Consider the following 25,099-nt stretch of genomic DNA (forward strand, 5'->3'; position numbering starts at 1 on the left):
TCACAAGGAAATCTCTGCCAGCTGCCAACTGTATACCAGTTAGTTCTTTTTCCTAAGCAGAACCAGAGTTTTCGAATGCTGGAGGCTGTTTACTTCCTACTTCTCATGAACAAAGCATTTATATGGTGATTCATTTTTTAAAAAAACTATTTTTCAAATGAATGGTTTGAAGGCACCCAAATGTGAAGTATAGCTGCTGAACAGGACAGGTACAGAATTGAGTTGCATGGTCAATCAATTGCATGTGGCCTCACTGAACTATAAAGTGAAGATAATTCCACTGGCTCAACTCCATGCCTAATACATTCCCAAAGTGTCATTAATCATTTCTATAGCACAAAGTGCATTACAGTGCTTATCTCCTTTAGCCTCATAGCTGTGAGGTTGCTTAGGGTGAGAAATAACAACATGCCAAAGGCTATCAGATGAACTTTATGGCTGAGTGAGGATTTGAACCTGGAGCCCCTGCTGGAAACCAAATAGTGTACCACATGGTTGGCCAGCTTCTGGAAGTGGAAGTATATGTTACTTTAAAGGAAAAAGAAAAGAAAAAAGGAGTGAAACTCTGGACAAAGTTGTTACCAGATTTTGTTTACCAGGAGACAGAGAATTTGTTTTCATCTCTTATTTATTTATTTATTTATTTATTTTATTGCATTTATACACCACCCCATAGCCGAAGCTCTCTGGGTGGTTTACGAAAGTTAAAAACAATGAACATTAAAAACAGATATACAAAAATTAAAAATCATCAAAAGCATAAAAACAATATCAATTGAAAACAACTATTCTGGGGGCAATTAAAAATTCAGCTTGAGAGAAGAGAAATGTCTTAACCTGGCGCTGAAAAGGTAACAATGTTGGTGCCAGGCGATTCAAGAGGCAGCTGGACAACCATCTGTCAGGGATGCTTTAGGGTGGATTCCTGCATTGAGCAGGGGGTTGGACTCGATGGCCTTGTAGGCCCCTTCCAACTCTGCTATTCTATGATTCTATGATTGGGGGTCCACCACTAAGAAGGCCCTCTCCCTTGTTGCCAGAGGAGGACCTTAGATGTTGAGTGTTGGGAGAGGTGTTCCATCAGGTATTGTGGTCCCAAGCCATGTAAGGCTTTATAGGTTAAAAACAGCACTTTGAATTGGGCTCACAGACAAATAGGCAGCCAATGCAAGTGGGCCAGAATCGGTCTTATATGTTCAAACCTTTTGATTCCAGTTATCAATATGGCTGCTGCATTTTGCACAAGCTGCAGCTTCCGAACCGTCTTCAAAGGCAGCCGCATGTAGAATGCATTGCAGTAATCTAATTTGGAGGTTACCAGAGCATGGACAACTGAAGCTAGGTTATCCCTGTCCAGATAGGGGCATAGCTGGGCCACCAACCGAAGTTGGTAGAAGGCATTCTGTGCCACCGAGGCCACCTGAGCCTTAAAGAACAGAGATGGTTCTAGGAGAACCCCCAAGCTATGAACCTGCTCCTTCAGGCGGAGTGCAACCCCATCCAGAACAGGTTGAATACCCACTATTCTTTAATTAGAATACAATATTAACTTGAGTAGATTACTAACACCTATTTTTCAGATGGAGAATTTAACATTGTGGTTGTATTATAGTTCACTGTGGTGCATGTGTGTGTGTCAGAGAGAGAGAGGGGGGGAGGGAAGAATGCAAGATCCCCTATCAGAGAGATCATAAGCTTATATTGTTGTACATACATAGACTCTATTCAGACCTTTGGCTGTATCCACAGAAGTTGGGGGCAAGTTCAGTGAGCATGATCCTGCCCCCTTCCATGCATTCTGTATATGCATGATTATTATGTGAGGAGGACTTTGGCCAAACCAGTCGCTGGGTTCACAGCTCAGCTGTTAGCCCATTTATAAGGCTTAGAGACCTGCAACCCAGATTCAGAAACCCAATTATCCTGTTGTCTTCAGTAGGACCAACAGCTTTGTGCATCAAGCTACCTTGATGAAAGTGGATAAAGAATATTGTTTATGAAGTAAATACCTGCAGAAGAATGAAATTGGTAGGAATTGATTTTTGAACCTTATCTGTTCATACTCTCCAGGCTCCATGTTCATATTTTTGTCACTAGTAATATGAAAGAAAGATTGCCTTTTTACTCACAGAGCTTTTGCCCCCACTAAGCCAAATGGAGCCCTTCCTTTCCAGCAAGACAAGTGCCAGTGATTAAATTTTAGGCACTGAGAATTAAGGTTGTTGTATATATTCTACACTAAATTATGTACTCAGAAATTATTTTAGGTGAATAAATTATGGTAGCTAAGCATATTTACAAATATCTTTTTGAAAAACACATAATGCTTCTACTAGTTTCACACCCAACCACTGCATGCCCTGGTTCAGCTCAAGATCCTGATAAGTAGTATTGGTAACTCTCTCCCAGAATTCCACTAACTTGAAATCAGAAAGTCACTAAATAATGGGGAACGTCACCCCACAAACTACGCTATGGAGTGGGAATGTCCTTTTGACATAAAGTAAATATGTCTTAGGGGCCCAGATTGTAGTTGGTGGCAGATTCATTGGACTTCATATTTTCAAAGATGAATTGACGAATTAGACACATTGACAATAACACTTTCTGCCTTTGCTGAGAAGAGTCAAGTGGCTAAGCTACAGAATGTGGGAAATCATTCCATATTCAACTCAATTGATTCTGACTTACTCAGATTTTGCTTACATTAATATTAGCCAGTAGCTTCCCCTGCCTGTGCAGTTAGCCTCTGGGGGGAGGGGGGACAATAGTTTTCCAAGTCACTCAGAAATTCTACTGAAAAGAAACAAACCCATCTTCTTGTTATCATATGGAATACACTACTTATGTGTATGCGTCATAATGAAGTTCCTCTAGATTAGATTCTGGTGCTACACTGGACATTTGGGCCTCAAAAGAGAGCCCAGCATCATCTTAGATCATATGCATGCCTTGCAGTCTCTATTTCATAGGCTATGCCTATGGGTGAGAGATAAGTTGGTGGCTTATGCATTGGCAAAAAGAGAGAACACAGTTTTGCATAAAATTTGCATATGCTAATTTCTATGTAGAGATGCAAATTTAGAAACAGTTAAGATAAATTTAAATAGAAATACAATACATCTGAACATATCAGGGAAGATTGTAACTTGGTGACCTGTATGTCTGTTCATTCTTCTGTCCTGGTGCTAACCTGATGGGCAACTTCAAGCTTCCTGAACTCCCTTCTTATGGGACCTTATCTTTAAACCAGACTAGAAGTGGGCATTTCTTCAAACAGAGAATGACGTCAAATAGGGGACTGTCTTCTGACAACCCTTCAAATAGAGAATTGTCCTCTTTAAAGTAGGACACATGGGGCTGTATCTGAATGGTTGTATCCAGGGTTAGTCTAACTTAAGTCCCATTCACTTCAGTGGGACTACTCTAACAATGGATATAACCCACAGCCACCCTGGTGAGAGATCAGGTACATGAAGCGTGAGATCTCGATGAATGAGTGCCCCTACTATCTGATCTCCCTGTCCAGAGATTTACCTTTAGAGAGACAAAGAATGGTCTGGCGGCAGCAGCCTGAAAACTGAAGAGAGGAATGTTATGGACTGCATTTTGCTATATCTAAGAGAGATCTCCAGGCTCTTCCTATCTCTCTCCTATAGCCCCCCTCCCCACTTTTCAGCCTGAAAACAAAATGATGAGGTACTGTAATTTTCTCGTCTACAGCTTCCATTTGCAGTCAGTTCGGAGGTGCCTATCTGGGTGAAGATAAGAGCTTTTCATGTTTTACTCAGGTGTTTTATGACCTTCATTTCAGGAACACTTACAAAACTTTGATGACAAATGCTTCTATGTATTTAAATTTCCTACAGTTGTAGCCAGAGATGATATCCTTTACCTTAAGCAAAGCAGAAATATTGCAGTGAAAACAGACAACATAAGTACACTGGCATCCTTCCCAGTCAAGGGAATATGAACAAGGTTTTATGGTTACTGCCAAGACAGCTGGATTTCAGATGGAAATAGTAATCTCATCCCTTTGCTGTTTCTTGGGGTAATACAACTTTTCCTGCTCATAACAAATGGCTAGTGTTCTTTCTGCGTTAGAAACATCTTGTGAGTTCATTATCTTTTTTGCTAAGGTATTTCTCAGCCCCAAAGCTGAATGCTACTAATAAATGGTATTAAATACACAAAAGGCAAGAAATTCAAAACTACAGTACCCTACAGCCATCATAATTTGTTTTCATTGTGCAAATGTAATGCTTCGGAGCATTCTGTAGCATTATTTTTAATGGCCTAGACTTTTTCGGGTTTTAGAAATTAAACAGGTTGTAGATAGCATTCCAGACATGCTGTCTTAGTCAAGTAGCCCCCTCAGTAGCTAGGCTTGGCAGCTTGATCATTCACAGTGGCAACAATGGCTCATTAAGCTGGCCATTAGGCAGCTACTCAAGGCTTCTGGAATATGTCACACTCTTCTGCCAGTATGGGAGTTAAATGAAACCACTTTGAGAAGCAGAGCTGCAAGGGCAGCTTCTGTAGTTTGGCCAAAGAAAGCAAAAAGCCGATTTGAGTTTTGGATTGGGCTGAAAAAGCTTACAAGAGGTTGGGAGTCTTTATCCAATGATACAGTTTCAGTTCACTTAGAAATGTGAGTCAAACAAAACCCGCAAATGTCCGTAGCCCTTGGGGGCCCTTGAGCTCTGCATTTGCCCCATCTTGTTGGGTGCTGAGGCTGTGCCTGATCAGGAAGGAGGAGGAATGGAATGGAGTATCCTGTAAAAGAGCATAGATGCTGGCTGGAGCCCTGAAGAGGAGCACTATACAGTGCAACATTTTGTTGGAAGGACCCACTCATTCAACATATGAAGCTGCTTTATATTGGTCCAGATGGTTGGTTTATCTAGCTCAGTGTTGCTTGCTTTGGCTGCCGGTGGCAACCTGTGGCCTTTTACCTGCTACCTGATTCTTTTTGGGTGGAGATGCAAGGCATTAAACCTGTCACCTTCTGTGTGCAAGGCATTTGCTCTCCTGATGAGTTGTGCCTCCCCACACAATAGGGAAATTCACAGGTTTAAAAGTAGCACCATCTTTTGAAAAGGACAGAAAATGTTCCAGAGAAAACAAATCCCATGAGAGGGGAAAATATTTTAATTGCCAACATCATTATCAAAAGATTTTTTTTTAAGCAGTGGGGGAACAGATTTAGTTCTGTCAACAAAGTAGTGACAAAATACAGCAGCAATGCATAGATAGCCTTCCCCGACCTAGTGCTCACCAGCTGTGTTGGATTGGTCTGTTGTAGGGTTCTTTGGAATTCAGATGATGTGATAGACCATAGCAACCCTCCATCAGGGGTTGGATTTTCAAAAAGGCTGTTTGCATGCACCGCAACCCACTTAAATCACTTAAAGCGACTTAAATCAGCCATTGTGGGCTGCAGACCAGTAGCAAAGAAACAATAGCAGGAGAGGGCTGTTTCACTCATGTCCTGCTTGTGGCGTCTCATGAACATCTCGTTGGCCACTATGAGAACAGAATGCTAGACTAGAGAGGCTTTTGGTTTGATCCAGCAGGGGCTCTTCTTACGTTCAAATGCTTGTGAATTTGGATTTTTATTTTTCCTATCATGTTTCTTGCCCAGTTTCCTGCTAGTACTTTTTAAACATTATCTCCTGTGTATGTTGGAATAAAGGAGATATTACAACTTCCTTGCTCAGACTGATAGGATAGGAGATGCTACACATAACCATTTCCACCTCTCAAGGCCAGCCATCCTCCTCCTCCTCATCAGTGCACTGATATCCCGGAATACCCCCCTCCCGCATTTCCTATGAGAATTCCCTGCACTTATCCACCTGTCCCTCTTTTGCATATGTAATTGTTTAAATATACACACAAGCATTGTAGTAAATAGAAAGATTGCAGATTCCTGGAAAACTGCCTGATACCTTTTTCTGATTACAGCTCCATAGCCTATGAATAAGAAATACTTTGGATTCGCGCCCACTAAGTATGGTTTCTGGGCGAGTTCCATTCATGTCATTTCCATGCAGTCCCTGTACAAAGCTTATTGAAATCCAGAGGGTTTCACCAACTATTGTGATGCTTGCTAGACCGCAGTCATTGTGGTTTGTAAAAGGATGTGCCCCACTTTCACATATGATTGGGGAAAGCATGAGCTGTGGGGGAAGGGGGAAATAAGGTAGCTATTCGGGCGTAGGAGATTAAAGTTAGGAAAAATCATAAGAATAGCATGGAAAATGCTGCATGTGAGTTAGAGGAAGAAAATGAAAGAGACAAAAACATCAATCCATATCTGCACAGGGACACAATGAATGTATTATAGTGCAATAAAAAGCTTCTCTCAATAAACTAACTCGGTCTGAATCTTTTGCAACCCCCCTTTGGAACTGTGTTGGAACAAAGCTAATAAAAGAAGAAATCTCTCTCATATATGAGATAAATATATATGGTGGTCATTTTAAACTTCCCACTAAGTTTAATAGGACTATAGGAGGAATTTTTAAAAAGTTGGGTTTCCCTTGAGTGGCTGTAAATAAATATATGAAAAGTTCGTCCCTGAGACATTTCCATTCTGATTTCCAGAGCTGCAGTGCCTATCTTCCTTTTCGTGCACTCCCCACAACCTCAACGAATGAGTGGGGGGTGAGGGGTGGAACAGAATGTGCTGTCATTTCCTCCAGTGTGCAGAAAAAGCAGTGCGATAGAAATGGCCCGTGAATGGGCCGCATGGACTTTGTTTACTTCCTCTTTCTTCTCCAGGCAGAACCAAGGATAATCTTAAAAAATATTATTTGTTTGAAAAAAGATTTGTTGAAGATAGCCTATGCGTTTTGGACAAAAACTGTAACAACCATTTGAATTGCCCTGAGGAAGGATGTTTTTTGTCTGAAATGCGTAGGCTATCTTCAATAAATCTTTTTTCAAACAAATTTTTTTTTTTGAGATTATCCTTTGTTCCGCCCTTGCCTTCAGCTTGTTTCCTCATTCCTTTTCATATGGTCAGGCTATGTTTGCAGCTATATTTTAGCTCCATCTTATTTATTTATTTATTGCATTTATATACCGCTCCATAGCCGAAGCTCTCTGGGCGGTTTACAAAAGTTAAAAACAGTAAACATTAAAAACAGATATACAAAGTTTAAAAACATAAAAAGCATAAAAACAACAGTATCCTTGTAAAAACAGCTATTCTGGGGTCAGTTAGAAACAACCAAACTCAGCACATGTTGTTAACTGCCTGGGAGAAGAGAAAATCTTGAGACTGTATAATGAAACATATTGAACTTGTTGACAGGATTTTGGGTTTTGTGTGTATTGCAGCTGATCTTAAACCTGCCAGTAATCTGGAAGCAGAAGCCCTGATAAGGGCTTGAGATTTTAGCCTCACATGGAGAAGCTTTATGTTTAGATGACTTGAGGGGCAGGGGAAAGCATACACTTAAGTACTGAAGTATACACTTAAGTACTAAATGATGCTTTCGAGCTGATCATAAGCAGTCAACATTGTCAGTCACTGCAAATGTTTCCAAAAGTGTGGTCCATTTAAGCATCAGAAACGTCTTGTTGTCTGTTACCACCTACTAATTGCTATCTGTATATGCTCCCTTCTCAGCAAGAGTTCAGTACAGATTTTCTGACACCTATAATACTGTTTATTTGCACTCATCAAGCTTTCAGAGTGTGACATAAAATCATTGTAACTTAATACATTATTTAACATGTTTTCCAAACGGAAAAGATGAAGTGACAGGTTGTCACTGAGCATTTTGGATTAGGAAAAGAGGAATTTTGGACTAAAGTTGTACACCCTGCTGGAATAGGTAGATAGGACAGAACTATTTAGTATGGGTACCTTACAAAATAGAGGGGGAATCCAGCCAAACCTGAGCACTGTTCTGCCACATTGATTCCAGTAGGAGAGGTTTAAACATGTGCTTAACTCTCTCAGATGAAATCAACAGGGCTTAAAAGTGCTTAATTTCAGTTGGATTATGGCCTGAATAATGAATGTTGAATTTTATTTTGCCTTGAGAATCAGAGCAGGTTCACATGCATGGCCCAATATGTATGGCTAACAGGTAGCCAACTTTTTGTCAAAATGCGAACTACAGGTGGATAGAGGTAACCATTAGAGATGGGTGAGCTCTCCCAAGCTCCCCTGAGATCGACTCCAAAAAAAAAATCCAACATATTTTGAAAAGACCAGGTGGAATTAGAACCATTTTCCAGAGCCAATCCATGCCTTGGACAAATGACACAGAGACACCCAGTCTGCAACATTTGCAGGGGCAAAAATGAGGCTGGGAAACTGTCTACCATGGAGGAACCCCTCCCACCTTACACTCTCAGAGAAGACTGTGAGAAGAACAAACCATTGTGTGCATGCTTTTTGTATCATTTCTGATCATGCATCCAGACCTTACATTTGTACAGTTTGCATTTATTTATTTATTTCATTTCTATACTGCCCAATATCCGAAGCTCTCTTGGCAGTTCACAAAAATTAAAACCATAAAGTACAACTTAATGCATAAAATATGGAAGCTTAAACCACAAAATAAAACCACAATATAGAAGTACAACCAGAATAAAACCGAGCAGCAATGCAGAGATTTATATGGGTTTAAAATACAGATTTAAAACACATAAAAGACTAAAACACCAGGAAAATAAAAAAGGTCTTCACTTGGCACTGGAAAGAGTACAACATAGGTGCCAGGCAAACTTCTCTAGTGAGCTCATTCCACAGCTGGGGTGCCTATTGTGTGTATTGGAAAGATAAGAGTCTATTCAGATCAAGGATGAAAACGGAGAATAGCAAGCTAGGAATAGCCTATTCCTCCATCTAAAGCAGAATTTCTTCCTTTAAGACAGCTATTTGGGAAAGCTCAGAACAGCTACTGAATCAAGAGTCTTGTGGAAATTGCTTCAGAGAAGGGGTCACTTTGGTGGATTTGGCATAATAGTTCTGGGCCACACCGAAATCATAGTGGAGCTAGATGAAATATGACCCATGGCATGTTTGTGAGGGTCCACATGGAAATGATAGGACGTTTTCATTTTATGTTATGCTATTTTTGTTACAGAGGCAAAAAAAGTATGTACCCCTGACCTAGTTGGGAAGACTCTGTTGAAATTTGGCTTTCTGCAGTATACTTATAAGAGTTCCGCTTTCTGCTGCCATTCTTGGAATCACTTATCTGGAAAATGAATAAAGAGGCCTTAAATTACTATCAAGGTGAATTCCTGGCTTTTAGTCAAACAACTGTTTGAGAGCAGGTGGGTCTTTTTGGCAATATATTCCCAGGCTCACTGTGTAACAAAGGCTGTTTCTACACCTAAGGGTATGGGAGGGGGAGACGATCCCAGGATTTCTGGCTTACGGGATCATCGCCCTGCATCCAAACGGCCGTGCGATGTCCCAGAAGTGAAGAGGGATGTCATGTCTGTTGCGGCCTCCATCTTTTTTTAAAAAAAATGGATCCAGGAGCGCACTTGTGCTCCAGAGCAATGTGAGTAAAAAAAGAAAAGAAGCCCCAACCCTGTTCCCCACCCCACCCCGATGACCCTGGACTGCCCCCAGCCTGGCTCCTTCCCTCTGCTGACCCCCATTACTTGCAGGGACAATAGAAGAAGTTGGGACAGGTGCTCACACCACCCGTGGCCCTCGGGAACATCCCAGGACCACTGAAAGAATCAGGTTTTCCCAGGGTTTCTTTATCCCTGGGAAAATCCGGGCTCGTCCTCCTGCCCCCGGGACTCCCTGTGCACCATTTGGACACCCAGGGACAACCCCAGGAAAAAAGGCCGGTCTAGAAATGGCCTAAGTGGAATTTGACCTAAAATCTTGAATCTTTAATTCAATTATAGCACTTTAGAACTTTTATAAATGGCTTTTTATTAGGTATCCCACCTGGCACAAATTCATTATCAAAGGGTGGATCTAGAGTGCTTAGAAATAAGTCCAGTTCGGTAAAAATTCATTTTACCAAAGTTTTGTATTTGTTCTCTAATAGCTAGGTATATCTCCTCCCAACATTTCTAAAACCACAGTGGGAAACCATTGGCCCTCGGGATACTGTTGGACTCCAATTTCCATCAGCTCCAGCCAGAATAGCCAATAATTTAAGTTTATGGAAGCTATAGTCCAACAACATCTGGAGGACTACAGCACTGGTCTACAACATTCAAATTTTGGTTTTGGGAAGAACTCTGTGGGTAAAGCAGCTATGTCTGAGATTCAGCTCCCATCTGCAATATGGAGGTCAATAACACTGATCCACCATACAGAGGTGTTATAAGGATTTCTGAGGTGGTATACATGAAGCATTTTGAAAGCTAAAGTGGTTCTGAAACCCTAGGGATATGTTGCCAGTCAATGAAGACAATATTACATTAGATGAACCAATGGTCTGACTCTGTATAAAGTAGATTTATACAGATTTATACAGTAGATTAAAGTAGGTTTGTAAATTCATATGGGCCAGTGCCCCTTTTCAGTGCCCCTTTTCTCCAGGGGAGAAGTGTGGAGAAGCAGCAGTGCAGGAAGTAAACGGCTAAGAGTCAGGCCTTAGCTAGACCTAGCTGTCTAGCGAGGCGGAGGGGTGAAGATCTCACGATATTTTTATTGCGAGATCTCCCTCTCTGTTCACACGTGGCACGTGACAACCTCAGAGGGAGAGGCGACATGCCCGCCATTTTGTTTTTTTCTTAAAGAAGAAGATGCGCACGAGCGCTCATGCACAAAAGGTAAGTGTTGTTGTTGTTTTAAAAAAACATTTTTTCCTGCTCACCCCACCCCACCCCCTAATGGGCACAGTGCTCCTGCGGAGCTCTGCACCCCATGTGTGGGGCCCAGCTCCTCAGGAGTAATTGCAACAAACCGCGATGCCCGGCCACACATTCTGCGGTCTCGGGATCAGTTTGGGACCGTGGAAAAACCGGGCTCAAAGGGTAGGGCGAGATCCTGGGGAAAGGGACGGATCATCCCTCCCTGATCCCAGGATCCCCTGTGCATCATGTGAACACACAGGGACGATCCCAGGATTTCGCCCCATCTAGCTATGGCCTTCGTCTTGCTCAAGACAAGAGGCCCCTGTGATCTCCCAAGAGTCTTTGGCCAAGCAGGATATTTCACTATGAAAGCGGTATAAAAAAGGAAGGAGCCACCCCAAGCAGGATATAGCAGTATGAAAGCGGTATGTGATATGTGTCAATGGGCCTCAACAGTTGTCAGTGTATTTCAGTACTACTATAAAGCAGTAGCATGGCTCCTGCCTCTTACATACCACTTCCATAGTGCAATATGCTGCTTGGCATAGATTAGGCCTTTATCTCCCATTTCCTGGTGGAGGAAGCAGTGGGAAGTGTAGAGCAGTGTCCTTTTCATGTACGTTTCAGGCCCTCTGACTTTGACAATTGGGGGCGGTGGGGGGGGTGTTAAGGGAGACATCATGGGGGCAGAGAAAAGGAACAAAGCTGAGGGGGCACAGACACCCAAGGCCTACATAATCCCATTTGTTGTATTGGATTTCTGAGTTGCATTGTATCTGTATAGCATGTATAAGCATACCAATAACTAGCTTTTGGAGTATCTGAAGGCAGTATTTGGCTTTAAGTTTTCCTTTAGGCAGAAATGTTGAGAATGGGTATAGGTATAAAAGAAGACTTTAAATTAAAAGCTTGGATACCGACATCCTCTGTGTGGTTTATTGTACCCTGCCAGACTCCTGGCTACTAAAAATGGAGCTGTCAGCCTCCAGTTCTTAATTCATTCATTTATTTAAAAGGTTAGTGTGTCTGCAGGAAAGTGATAAACCACCTTGGTCCACAGAGCCAGAAGGCATAGCTGGCATGTTCAGGCTGGAGTTAAAATTCCTGAATATATTTTGACTTTATATATTGTATCTTCTGAGAATACAGAAAAGGGAAAGAAAGACACAGCCCTGTGAAATGCCTAGAAAATAATTTCTTACTTGGTTCTTGTTGGAGGGTCACATTTAGAGAACATAGGCATGCCTGCCCTTTGACTTGCAGGTCTATTGTTACCGTATTTCTTCGATTCTAAGACACACTTTTTTCCCTAAAGTAACAGCTCTAAAAATTGGGTGCGCCTTAGATTCAATGGTGCCTTAGAATCGAAGAAATACGGTAATTACATTTGTCGAGTCTGCAGCGGGACAGGTGGGGAAAGAGGGTAGGGGGTGAAGAGCGAGCAAGAGAGAAGGGAGTGGAGAGAGAAGCGGGGGGGAGAGGGGCAACGTCTCGGAGCATCTCAAACGTTGCCGCCGGGAGCCGGCTGGGAGGGACCCCAGCTCCGGCAGGCCAGCGAGCTTCCAAAGAGCTCGGCCTCGCCTCTGTTAAGGAGATGGGAAGCGGAAGAATCACCTGAGCAGCGCTGGTTGGGCTCGCCCGCCCACCCCCTCCCGTCCGTGTGAATGGTGCAGACCAGCTTTTGAATGCATGTGTGGCTGTCCGTTCCCAGGCAGGGGACGATTGGTTCCTGCTTCCCATTCATGTAACCTGCCTCTATGCGTGTGCGTGTGGGTGCGCACGTGTGTGTCTGTGTCTCGCTCGCTCCCTGTTCCTCTCCCCCTCCGCTGCGTGTATGTACCGTAAAATTGCTTTGCCGGCTGATTGGAGAAATTTATTTTTTCTTCGAATCAAAGCTTTTTTTCCCTGTTGGTGGCACTGAAATTAGTGTGCGCCTTAGATTCGATGGCGTCTTACAATCAAAGAAATACGGTATTACCTTGAAAGACCTGGGATATCTGGAAGTAGCACTGCACCAAATTTTCTTGTGTTTTTTGCTGTGCTCATTGCCTTTCTAAACCAAAATGTTTGTGAAAAGACTCCATCTGACACTCCTTTGCACATTCTGTCATGCCTGTGCACAGCCATTGAGCGTCATCAGATGAGCATTTATCGCATGCTCATTACTGGCCACTCAAGGTTTTTCGCGGGTCTGTTTGACGATGCCGCCTACCTCCCGCACATCTCCTGCTCCTTCTGTTCTTCTTTCCGCAACAAAATAGAACCCGCTAAATCTGCTTTATGTATTTTTTGGAAGTGAAATGTGCCACCATTTCCTGCTGTGTGCAGGAAAAGCAGCATGATAAAAACTGAATGGGCCACATGGCCGTTGTTTCCTTCCTTGAAGAAATAGGAAGTATTGTGGGACAGAAGTGGGGGGGGAAGTGATGGTATAAGGAAACACAATTCCCCCACTCCGTCTGATGATGCCCATTGTTAACCCTGTCTGCTGCAACATGGGAGGAGGGAGATGGAATTCCTCCATTTTCCAAGCAAGCAAGACCATAGTCCCTCACATTGGGTTATGCGTCCACATACATATATTCCATTGAAAGGAGCACAGTCCAAAGGAATGACATCCATGCCAGGATGCATATCCAAATGTAGATTTGTATACAAATGTTGCCATTCTGCATTGCATTATTTTCAATAGGATGTAGATGGGAATGTATTTCCTTGTGAGAGAATGTCAGCCTAGTTGCCTGGCAGTGGGGCTGCAGGCTTCCTCTCCCCCCTAGCTCCACTTTCCTACCCTTTTATGAAGGGATGCAAACGTTTGTCAAAAATTGGACTTTATTTCTCAGAGAGTGAAATTTTAGCTCAGCACTATTTGGGAAACCAATTAAAGTCGTAGCAAAGAAATGCCTTTTCTTTTTCCTTGGCTAATTCTTCATTGTGGCATCTCCCATCCTAGGTATATGCAAACATTTTATCCAGTATCTTTCTCTGAAGATAGGTTAATTGGGAAGACTTCATATCTTCAGATATAATCTTCACTCCCTGTAGAAGTGCCAATTACCTGAATAAATACTTTGTGATGAAGCTACAGTACTATACACCTATGAAACATACAGCAAAAGAATGCTCTAACAGCACACACACACACACACACACACACACACAGAGAGAGAGAGAGAGAGAGAGAGAGAGAGAGAGAGAGAGAGAGATGAACTTTTTAGAATAACGTCTAATTTTCAGCATAACACAACAGGGTTTCTGTTCAAGCAACACAATCTTTAATCTCTAAATTTAGAATGATCTTTGCATAACACATCCCATACATTCTGGAAAAGAATATCTTCTATTGTTGTGTTCATTGTAAAAAACAAACAAAACCACTCTGAAGAAAAGAGTTATACATACCCTGTTCAGACAACATGCTAAGCCATGATGGTTAAGCATTTTGAGCTAAACACTGGCCCTGTTCAGAAGACACCTTACACCATAGTTTTAAAAGCCTTATTCACCGTGATTAAAGCCATGGTTTAAGGTATCTTCTGAATGGGGCCATTATGGCTTAGTGTGTCATGTGAACCATGACTTAGCACGTTGCGTGAACTATTCCTAACTACGGTGGCTGCATAACCACAGTTTAAACATACTAACAATTTCCTGCAAAATGGTTAGTGGCCTAACCTTGGCTTAGTGGCTTTTTATACTGTATTTTGTATTTGTGTTTTTAATCTGTTGGTTGTTTTATTATGGTTTTAATTTTTGTGAACCGCCCAGAAAGCTTCGGCTATTGGGCGGTATAAAAATGTAATAAATAAATAAATAAATAAATAAATTAGCGTATTGTCTGAACAGGACCACTGACTCTTAGGGAATATTTTATACTTAATAGTATACTAGGTAAAGAGATGGTTCTGATTGTCAGGCCTCTTTATAATAACAAAGAACCTGAGCCAAGCACTGGCAGGGGCTTCTATCCCCACCATAAAATCCCTTTGCACATTCCTCAGCTTGGTGCTCTCCACATGTGTTGGACTGCAATTCCCATCATCCCCAGCCACCATGATCGATGCTCAGGGATGACAGAAGATGAAGTCCAACAAATCTGAAGGGCACCAAGTTGGAGAATGCTGGGGTAGACATTAGTGATTCTCACCAATTCTCCTGTCTCCACCTCCTACACCAGTTTAAGGTATAATCCAAAAATTCAGCCCTTCTCCACACAAATCTGGTCCTGTCCTGGCTGCCCCTTGCTTGCACACACACACACACACACACACACACACACACACACACACACACTTTTTTGTAATATCTCCTTACAAAAGTGCTCCTCCTGTGTATTGTTCTTCTAACAAGCTCTAATTCCTTCCAAACAAGGCTCAGGCCAAGAATCTATTTTTAATACCAGGACTCAACCCAGAAGTCCCTGTTTCCTCTCAAAGCCTACTTGAGGTTTCCTCTCTTATTTCAAGCCATCAGAGCTGCTCTGCAGCAAACAGTTAATTTTGCAAGACACCGTCATGCTTCCCCCCCCCAAACACCAAGAAAAAGGGATTCATACTGCCACTACTGCCATGTTCCTGATGTTCACAGTTGCAGGGCCTTGCTAAACCTACCTGTTAATCTGGTGGGGAGTAGGGGTGAGGCTGCACTGCAGCTAGACCATCGCCCCAGTCTACACATGACACACGACGGGGTAAGGGAAAGCCCCATCGCGTTGGCCATTTTTAAAAAAACTTAAAGGGGCCATGTGCGCAGGAGCGCACCAACGATAAGGTAAGTCTTTTTTTTTTTAAAAAAAAAAAAGGGTTCCCCGCTCCCCTCCCCCCGATTTCCTCCCCCCACAATGTCTGATGCCCCCCTGCCCGCTTGCTCACCCATCCGGCCCACCCGCTCGCTCACCCGCCATGCCGGATGCCCCCTCTGCCCCCCCCCCCAGCCATGATCTCCGATCCCTCCCTGCTCTGATCTCCCCACCCTGGTTCTGCTCTCCCCCCCATCTCTCCTGCTGGGTCCACTTTTCCCTCCCCGACCCCATCTCTCCCCCCCCCCACGATTCTCCCCACTATGGAGCGCTGTGCCCTGTGTGTGGCTTTTCCCGGCTACTCACAAGTAAGCCGCGTAGCCAGGAAAAGCCGTGGAACCAGCTACACCTTCCGCAGCCCCGGGCTCAGCTTGGGGCTGCGGAAATACAGGGCCACAAGCGGATCCGGTTATCCCAGATCAAGGGAGGGTTTAGCCCCGGCTGACCCTGGGATCCACTGTGTGTCATCTGGATGCACAGGGGTGAGCCCAGGTATCAGCCCGGGCTAAACCCTTGTCTAGCAACGGTCACAGAGGCAGAATTTCTTCCTCTCTGTACCACTGCTAAAGAACAAGTTCAGAATTTGGTGCAGCAGAGCAAGTGTGCTGGTGTTACTGCCCTCACTGCAAGAGAAGCTATACAGGGAACAGTGGGGCAGCTGGCTAGCAGCATTTTCAGATGTTGCTCAGCCACTACCAAAGCCATCATCACTACTGCTGTGCCGGCCTGCTATCTGATCCAGCCATTTACTCATCACCCCGTTCAATTCAGTTCCCACATGCTTGTATGTCTCACTGCCCAGTTGGCCAGCCGCCCAACAGCCATCCTTCAGTTCCTATGATTTGTAGAAGGTAAAGAGGGTTGGTAGCAGCAGGTGTGGGTGTGATGGAAACTGCACAGAGGGAACAAGACCAGGGAACATGCCGATGGTTGGGCAGGAATTGTTGGCAGTTGGACATCTGATTCCATGCAACTATGCTGCCACTGCTTGCTTGCTGGCCAAAACAAAAATCATGAGCGGAGTACATTTAACAGAATGTGCCTTTGTGTTGTGTGTATGTCAGATGTGGTTCACTGTAAATATCTGTGCATACATGTCTGGCTTGCTGGCAGGGATGTGTGATGGTGGGAGGGATATTTGTGGGTGAACGGCTAGGTCAATATTAAAGAAGAGCAGTTTTGATCAGGGATGTTCCAAGCACAGAGAACAGCTTGGCAGGCGACACAAGCGATTAGAAGTGAGAGACTAGGGCGGGGGGGAACTACACTACTGCTTTTAAAGTGCTTTAAAGCACTTTGAAAACATTTTGAAAACTGTATATGCAGTGTGTCCTGGGCCCCAACAGTTGTCAAAACTGTTATAAAGCGTTTTAAAGCACTTTAAAGCAGTAGTGTAGATCCCCCTAGAAGTCCATTTTAGTGGAACTGTTCTGATGGGATGCTGCTGTCACTTTGCTCCTGAGCCAATAAGAGTTATCTGTGAATATAAGGATTGGACATCTGCTGTAATCAAACAATTTTTGTCCCAGTTTCTATTTCCTATCTATACATGAAAAGAAAAATTACACTGTCAAACAACTCGAATTATTAAAATGCGCACAAAAAGAATTAAAAGTCCCCATGACATGGCCAGCTTGCTGTGCCCCTGGCTCGCTTGCTTCCCTGATCAGAACAGCAGACGTGGTAATCTCACACTTTCAGACTCATGCTAGCCTGGCAGGTGTTTATAGAGTGGATATAGATGAAAACAGACCGCCACGGCCGATGTGGGGGTCATTGGGACAGGATAATCCCTCGAGGCTTGCATCAAACATTCTAATTTGTGACACTGAAATGCAGCAGGGTGTGAAGGTACCTGCTTTATGTGCCAGCTCTCCAGAGGCTAAAAATAAAGTAACAAGTGAGAAATGCTCTGAGGTCAGACCTTACACCAAGAATCTGCAATTTCCCACAGAGGGATATTGCTTACAGTTTTGTTCAGAGGAAGTTGACGTTTTTATCCATTAAAAGTAATTTTATACTTTGTACTTTACATTCCTGGTTGCAGGAGAAAAAGAGAAACATTCTTTTTGACACCAGCATTTATATTCCCCAAATATTTTTTTATACACACACACACACACAGTGGCAGCTAAACAAGGCAAGTCTGGATTTTAAACAATTAGTAGGAATTACAGATTTCCACCAGGAATTGTAATCATCACTAAACATTTGTGCTGGTGTGTGTGTGTGAATTATATTGATTGCTGTGTGTCTTCTACCCCAAATCAGCAACAGTATTTCAGTATTGATGTATGTTTCAGCCTTTTTCAGATGGAAATCAATATACTTGGTTTTTATGTCTAGGATGATAATGCTCACAATGGGGTAGAGAGTAAAACTCTTACAGTATAGCTATCCATACAATATGGTGAACTGATGAGAGGACCAAATTGAAGAATTCTTGAAAACTATTCCACATTTATTAACAATCTATATTAGCACTGAAAGCCAAACTATACTTTACAATGGGAGATCTTTAATTGATTTCTGATATATAGATATTGATATAAACTAAATGCAGCCAAAATCATACTAACTTCAATGGGTCTAGGTACATATTAACAAGAACAGAACCATGAGAGCCACCATGGTGTAATGGTTAGAGTGTTGGACTGGGACTCGGGAGATCCAGGTTCTAGTCCCCACTCAGCCCTGAGGTTCACTGGGTAACTTTGGGTCACTCACTGTCTCTCAGCCTAACCGATCTCACAGGGTTGTTGTTAGGATGATAAAATGGAGAGGAGGATAAGCTTGGGTTCCATGCAAGAGGACAAAGATGAGATATAAATGTAATAAATAAATAAATGCATGGCACAAGAACACTGAGAAGCTGCCAGCCAAATAGATAAAGCTTGGTACAATACTTCAATATGAGAGCTATACCTACCAGCCACTGGTAGGTATATATCTAGTAGTGAGAAAAGACTAATGGCCTTCTCCCTTTAGCCCTTTACTACAGCTGGTAACCCTAATTAGATACATACTCAAGATTACTGAAAGGGATAAGTGACCATTTAATGATACCCTGATTGTATGGAGAGCTTATGTATGTACAGCTGTAGAAGCATAGGTGCCACTCTTCAGACATCATGCCAAATGTGCAGATGGGCCCAATGACTGGCACAGAGCTGGTGGGCATGGTCCATTTCCTCCCTCCTACAACTTGAATGAATGTGATGATGTAACAATGCTTTGTGGGTAAACAGGTTTGGCTATGCACTGTGGTCACGGAGAGCAATAATGCTTAGAGTGAGAGCAAAGCTTCAACTGGTCATATAGTAAGTCCTAGCAAAAGGGAAATTGCAGAGAATGAAACCTATTTGGAGTAATGTTTCCTCAACAGTTGGGGAAAATTGACTCGTTGTAATCCACTGAAATGACTGTATGGAAATGTGGATTGGAATGTCTAATTTAGATAAGTTTTCACATTTACATTTAAGACAGTTGAAACATTTATGTTGCTAATTAAACTAGTATTTGCAAAGTTGGTTTAGTTTTATACAGATGCAACTGCTGTGATCCAGCACGCATGATTCTCCTCACTCCTAATGGTAAAATATTTCTTAATATAGTTCTGGAGCTGCCTCTCATGCATAGGAAGATTTTGGATGAGTCATGGCCTGTATCCATCACTGAATGTGCTTGAGCCTCCTTTGCTTGTATGTGTACTGCTGAACAGTAGGATGCAACTGTTAATTGAAACAGCACTGTTCACCTCTCTCCCCACATGTGCTGAGCACTGTCAGTGCTGACAGTACTATTCATTTGTTCTTACATGCAGCCTAGAAAATGCAGCAGACGGTATTTTCACATTGTCAGGATTGAAAGGTGGTTTTCTTGTATTAATATATTACTTTTGCATTGGTCAGGTCTCAACGTTCCAGATTCTCCAACAAATATTCCTCCACATTCTTTGGATTTTTCTGCTTGGAATTTGTCTTGGGTCATGAGAGATTCCTCCCCTTCCTTCGCTCCCAGAGGGCGGCACTGTAAGTACATCCATTCTATCTTCCCAGTCATTTGGAAAGGATCCAATATTAAAATGAATGACCACTCAGAAAACATAGTATTAAAAGGCGGCATTTTTCCAAAAATAATGTCACACCATTAATTATTTCAGGTGAGTTCACTCACACCTTACTTTATATATGTGGGGTTGGATCCCCAATCTGCCTTGTGTGGGTGGAAGGACTCAGTCTATAAAAGGTACCTCTGCCCAGTTTCCCCACCCTCCCCATTAACCACATTCAGTGTGGTCCCCTGACTCTCTGTGTAGCATTTTCAGGATGCTGAAGAGGCTGCCATGGGAAGGAGGACATAGGGAAGTCCACTTCCACCAGCCTTGTTGCACGTGTCTAAATCTGGATCCAACCCACAATAACTCAATAATATGCATGTGAAAAACTACTTATTTGTCTGTTTGATAGATTTATTAGCCACTTTTTTAAAAAAGTATTAAAACTTTAACAATTAAGACATAACCTCAATGATAAAGGAATAGCTATACTCTTTTTTAAAAATCTATTTTAAAAACAACAACCAAATAGCAGCATGAGAATAGCAGGTTTAAAGGAATTAATTACAGAGTAAAATGTTTAAAATGCCATTGTGAATAGAAAAGTCTTACCTAACCAGTGAAAAACAAGTAATGACTCTATCTGATACCATTGGGAAAGATGATCCACAAAATAAAAGTGCCCTAACCCACACAACAGTGATTTTATCTAACAAATACACAAATGAGCAGGCTTCATTTACCTAGGGATGGCTGAGAAGTTCATTTGGTTTACAATATGATACAATCTTATTTAATTCATACTCCCCAAACATCTACACAAAAATGCAGTTACATCTCAAAATCTGCACTTTTCTGAATGTTGTGAACATGTTCTTCTATTTTAAAATACACATATTAGGAAAATTGCGCACAAAACGTGCATATTAAGGTAAAATGTGCACAAAATCACTACATACTATTGGGAAGGAACACGTATATCTGAAAAAGTATGCATAGAAATGTGTGCATTTCTCCTAATTATGCACAAAATTAGCAAATTTCAATGGAAACAGGATAGGATGAACGAAAATGTGGGAAATTGTCGAGCTGAGCAAAAGCCAACTTGACAGAATCACCTACCCCTACATTTTCAGTTTTGAAGGCACATAGGGATGTATATGGGTCAAAGTGATGGTGAGTGAGCCTGAACCATTTCTGCTATCAGCTCAATGCAATTCAAGAATGGGAGCCCTGATGTGAGATGAATAACCCCTACTTGTGCATTAGCTATCATCAGTGCTACCTGCTACTTAACCTGAATATGTAAGCATTAAGAGAATGAACGTTATCAGCGAAACACTTGCTGTGCTGTGCCACTGAACGCAGTCTTCTTTGCTTTCCTTTAAAAGGTGATTTAATTTCACTGCAGCTTCTACTCGGGAGAAGCACCAGAGCTGGCTAGTGCCCATTGCGACTGGTGGGGCAAAGGGCAGTGCAGTTAATACCAGAGGCTAAGCCATAGGTAGGTGGAGCCAGAAGTCACAATAGGCCAGTGGAAACTGGTAGCTCTGATGTCAGTGGGGTGGTGAATCCGTTCTGGGTTTCAGTCAGAGCCAGTCAGAACGCCAAAGAAGCTATCCAAGGTGTGGAAGATAGGAGAGAGAAAGAGAGAGAGGAGACAAAGCCTGTAGACATCTGGAATATTACATTATTGTGATGCAGGTATTGTAAATTCACAATCGTCATATGCAACATCCCACCACACTACTCTGGTCACCAACTGCAACAATTCATGTGAATCAGTGATGTCATCCGCAAGTGCCATTTGGTAGCTGGCTTTACTAATGAAGAAGTCAATCTGGACTTCATTAATTTGCTTCTTTAAAAATCAGCCATACCAGTGGCCCAGCCGAGGCATTCTTGCAGTCCTTGACCAGAAGGAAAGGCGAAATTCAGCATTCCTTTTGGAAAATGAAGCAGGATGAATCTATTGCTAGCCTCTTGTGAGAACAGATGGGGTGGAAAGAGGCTAATAAGATTTACTCACCCCAAGCCTCTAATTATCTGCTTGAGGGAAAAGTTTGACCTACCTGTGCGATGGCATCACATATTTCTCTAAATTTATGCCTTAGCCTTTTATGTTGTGCAGTACATATTCTTTGGGATGGCATAAAGTATCTGTTACCCTGCTTTTGTATCTGCTTGAATGATGTGGACATTCTAGTTTCATCTTAGGATAACAGCTTTTTCTTCTCCTTGTGGCTTCTCCAAGGATGTTTTTCTTTCTTTTATCCTTTCATTATTTGTCTTCCGCCTCTTTAGTTCCCTCAGAAACACAGTTTCTGGGGGAAACACATGCTCTAAATGTTGAAAGAAGACCCTCACATAGCTTCTTTTGCTGTCATAGCATGAAGATAAATGAATATTGCCCACTAACACATGTCACCATTTTGCAGAGGTTAAAATTGAGCTAAAGCGTGACTAAATGATTTGTTCAAGGCCTCTTGAACCTCCTGGGTCTCTTTTACTAAAGACCTCTCCATTCCCATACATGGGGTGAACAAATAATTTTCTAACAGTTCACAGCTTTGTTGCCTGATTAAGAGTACAAGTGAGTGTTGAATAAAACTTCTATTAAAACTTTGTTTGCCTAATAGTCTAATGGGACCCTTCTAATTAAGTGACTGGCACTGCTGAAGTGAGGAAATATTAGTCTTTTTAATTACTTCTTCCTTTGTTCTGTTAATTGATCGATGTCTTTGATTGAAAGACAGAATAAATTACATTTTTAAAGGACACCCCCTCTCTAAATTAATTTCTGCAAGAGAGAGGATAAATGTTGAGTGCTCAAGCCTTGATCACACTTCTGGAACTGTATGTTATTGTTCTGAAAGAAAGCCATCACATTTTTTAGGTTGTAAAAGACATACTTTAGTGCCAGGTGTTTATGCACATTAATAGACAATATAATTCATTAATAGACAATTTAATTGTTCATTATTGTTAGCCATGCTTGTCAGAAATACAGCCTTGATATTCAGAGAAAAATCATTCTTGTAATGTCAAACTTGAGTAGTCCCTTGCTATTCATTTGAAAGTGAAATAGGGCTATATATATATAAAAATAAGTTAGTGGCTTTGTAAGTGAAAAGAAAAGGGAAATTTGGGCGGGTTGGAGAACCTGCAACACAGCTTGACAAGGACCTATGTTTGGTGACTTGCAGGATGTACACAGTGTTGATGACAATTGCACCCTGGAATGATGGGAGGAGTTTGTTTAGAAAATGGGGGAAGGAGGGAAAAGGCCTGCTTGAGCCCATAATTGGTTATAGCAGGGGTGGGGAACCTCAGGCCCAAGGAGTAAATCAGGCCCTCCTAGTGTCAGAATTACAGGACTTCCCACAATGCAATCACCAGGGAGAGACCCAATCTTCAAAAGTCCTTTAATATACTAATAGCTAGTCTTTCAAACAATAGACACTGGGTAATTGCCAAAGCTGCCTTAGGTCTAATTAGCTAATCCTGAGTTTTCTAATAGAAAAAGACATCAGTGGAGTCAGGGAGTTGCTGCTAAACTAATATTAGGTAATTTACCCAGAATGCAAAGGACTTCCTCAGAGAGGGTCCACCCTCCGTTGACTCTAGTGAGTGGCTAATCTGGCAGTGCACCTCAATTCCCTCATATGCTGCACCCTCTTAAAGCAACGGCAGACTCTTGCATCTGCCAGGTCTTACCCCTCCTCCCCCTCTGTGAGTTGCTGCTTCCCACAAAAGGGAGAAGTGGTATCTGTGCCTAGCCCAACTGATGATCATGCCCTGGGGAAGATTCTTCCTTGACTCCTGGAGTCTCTTGGGGAACTTCCTCCCCTGCTCTCTGACCCAGTTCTTCTCCTCCTAACTCTGCCTCTGAACCTGATTCAGAATTTTCAGCCTCCACAAGAAGCCTGGGCCGAATCCAGACACTACATTCCCCAAGGTTCATGCCCCTCTTCCCATTTCCCCAACCACATGCCGGTGGTTTCCCAATAAGTGTGCAGGCTCTCCTCCCCATTCAAAAAGTTTGAATGTCTTTCCTAAGGCTGAGCTACTGGCAGGAAGAGCTTTAAACTACAATATACTGGGGGAGGGGTGCATTTCGACTCCACCCCTTTTGCCCTACCCACCCCTGGAATGAACCCCCATGAGCTTCTCCAAAATCAAATTTGGTGCCTGGGCTGAAAGAGGTTCAATATCCCTGAGTTATAGTTAGGGCTGTGTCAAAAAATTCTCTCACAAAAATTTCAACCATTCTCATTCAATTTGATAGAAAAGAAATTGCGTTTGAAAATATATTCAAAGGACAAGAAATTTCAGAGAAATTCACATGGGTTTGGCTCAAGTTTCTTATGATTTACAGGTCCACCTGGTGCCTACACTGTACTGCTTTCGTCGCCAGCTGAAGACCTTTTTATTCACTCAGTATTTTAACACTTAATTTTAACTTAAATTTAAATTTTACTGTTTTAACTCTGTATTTTAATCTTATATCAACTTTGCTGTGTGGTTTTATCCTGGTTGCGCTTTTTATACTGTATTTCATAATTGTGTTTTTAACCTGTTGGGTGTTTTATTGTGGTTTTAAATTTTGTGAACCGCCCAGAGAGCTTCGGCTATTGGGCGGTATAAAAATGTAATAAATAAATAAAATTTATTTATTTATTTATTTATTTATTTATTTATTTATTACATTTATATACCGCCCCTTAGCCAAAGCTCTCTGGGTGGTTTACTTATGAGGAGGATGTGTGCCCTGTCTTTCATTGAACAATCAATGTGTGTGTGCCCTGTCTTTCATTGAACAACCATCTTTCTGACAGCCTGTAGCATCCTTGGCTTCCTGCACTTCCTGCCCATGGGAAAACGTAATGAATTTATTCCTCCCACAGGGCCTTTTAGATCAGGAAATGCAGACTGCCTGGGAGAATGTAGAGCAATGTTGAGATGTGCAATAGGAAGAAAAATACAGACAGCCACCTCACAGTCAAAAACTGTGCTCCACCCTTTCCCTGGAGCTGTATGCAACACTTCCCTCCTCCTCCTCACACCTGCTATAGGGCTTTCAGGAAAGAAGCGATGTTGCCAGCATCTGCATTAGAGACAAGATGTATTCACAATCACCCCTCAGAAATGTAACAGATGGAAGACCTTAGAAAAGATGCTGAACACTGTAAACCGCCCAGAGAGCTTTGGCTGTGGGGCAGTATAGAACAACAATATAATAGCTGAGCCAAAATTTCTCAGAATACATGTTTCTCAGAAAAAATGAGATTTTTTTTTCTTTTCTTATCCCCTAGAAATAATTGTCTTCAAATTTTCTTCACCATTATTTTTTTGTGGTGTCTGCATTCCGTTTCCCACCCTTGCCATGCCCTGGAATGACGACTGGTATAAAAGCAGCCTTCGTCAACCTGGGGTGCACCAGA

General features: G+C 42.3%; 1 protein-coding gene across 1 annotated transcript in view; it reads left to right on the plus strand.

Moving 5' to 3' along the window:
• ALK (ALK receptor tyrosine kinase) overlaps positions 1–25,099 on the plus strand; it is a 710,717-nt gene that overhangs the window by 207,003 nt on the left and 478,615 nt on the right. The window contains exon 3 of the mRNA XM_063125395.1: positions 19,510–19,629. Coding sequence (XP_062981465.1) covers positions 19,510–19,629 — 120 coding nt within the window. The remainder of the gene's footprint in view (positions 1–19,509; positions 19,630–25,099) is intronic.

The sequence above is a fragment of the Elgaria multicarinata genome, chromosome 4 (assembly GCF_023053635.1).
Source record: "Elgaria multicarinata webbii isolate HBS135686 ecotype San Diego chromosome 4, rElgMul1.1.pri, whole genome shotgun sequence".
Taxonomy (NCBI): domain Eukaryota; kingdom Metazoa; phylum Chordata; class Lepidosauria; order Squamata; family Anguidae; genus Elgaria; species Elgaria multicarinata.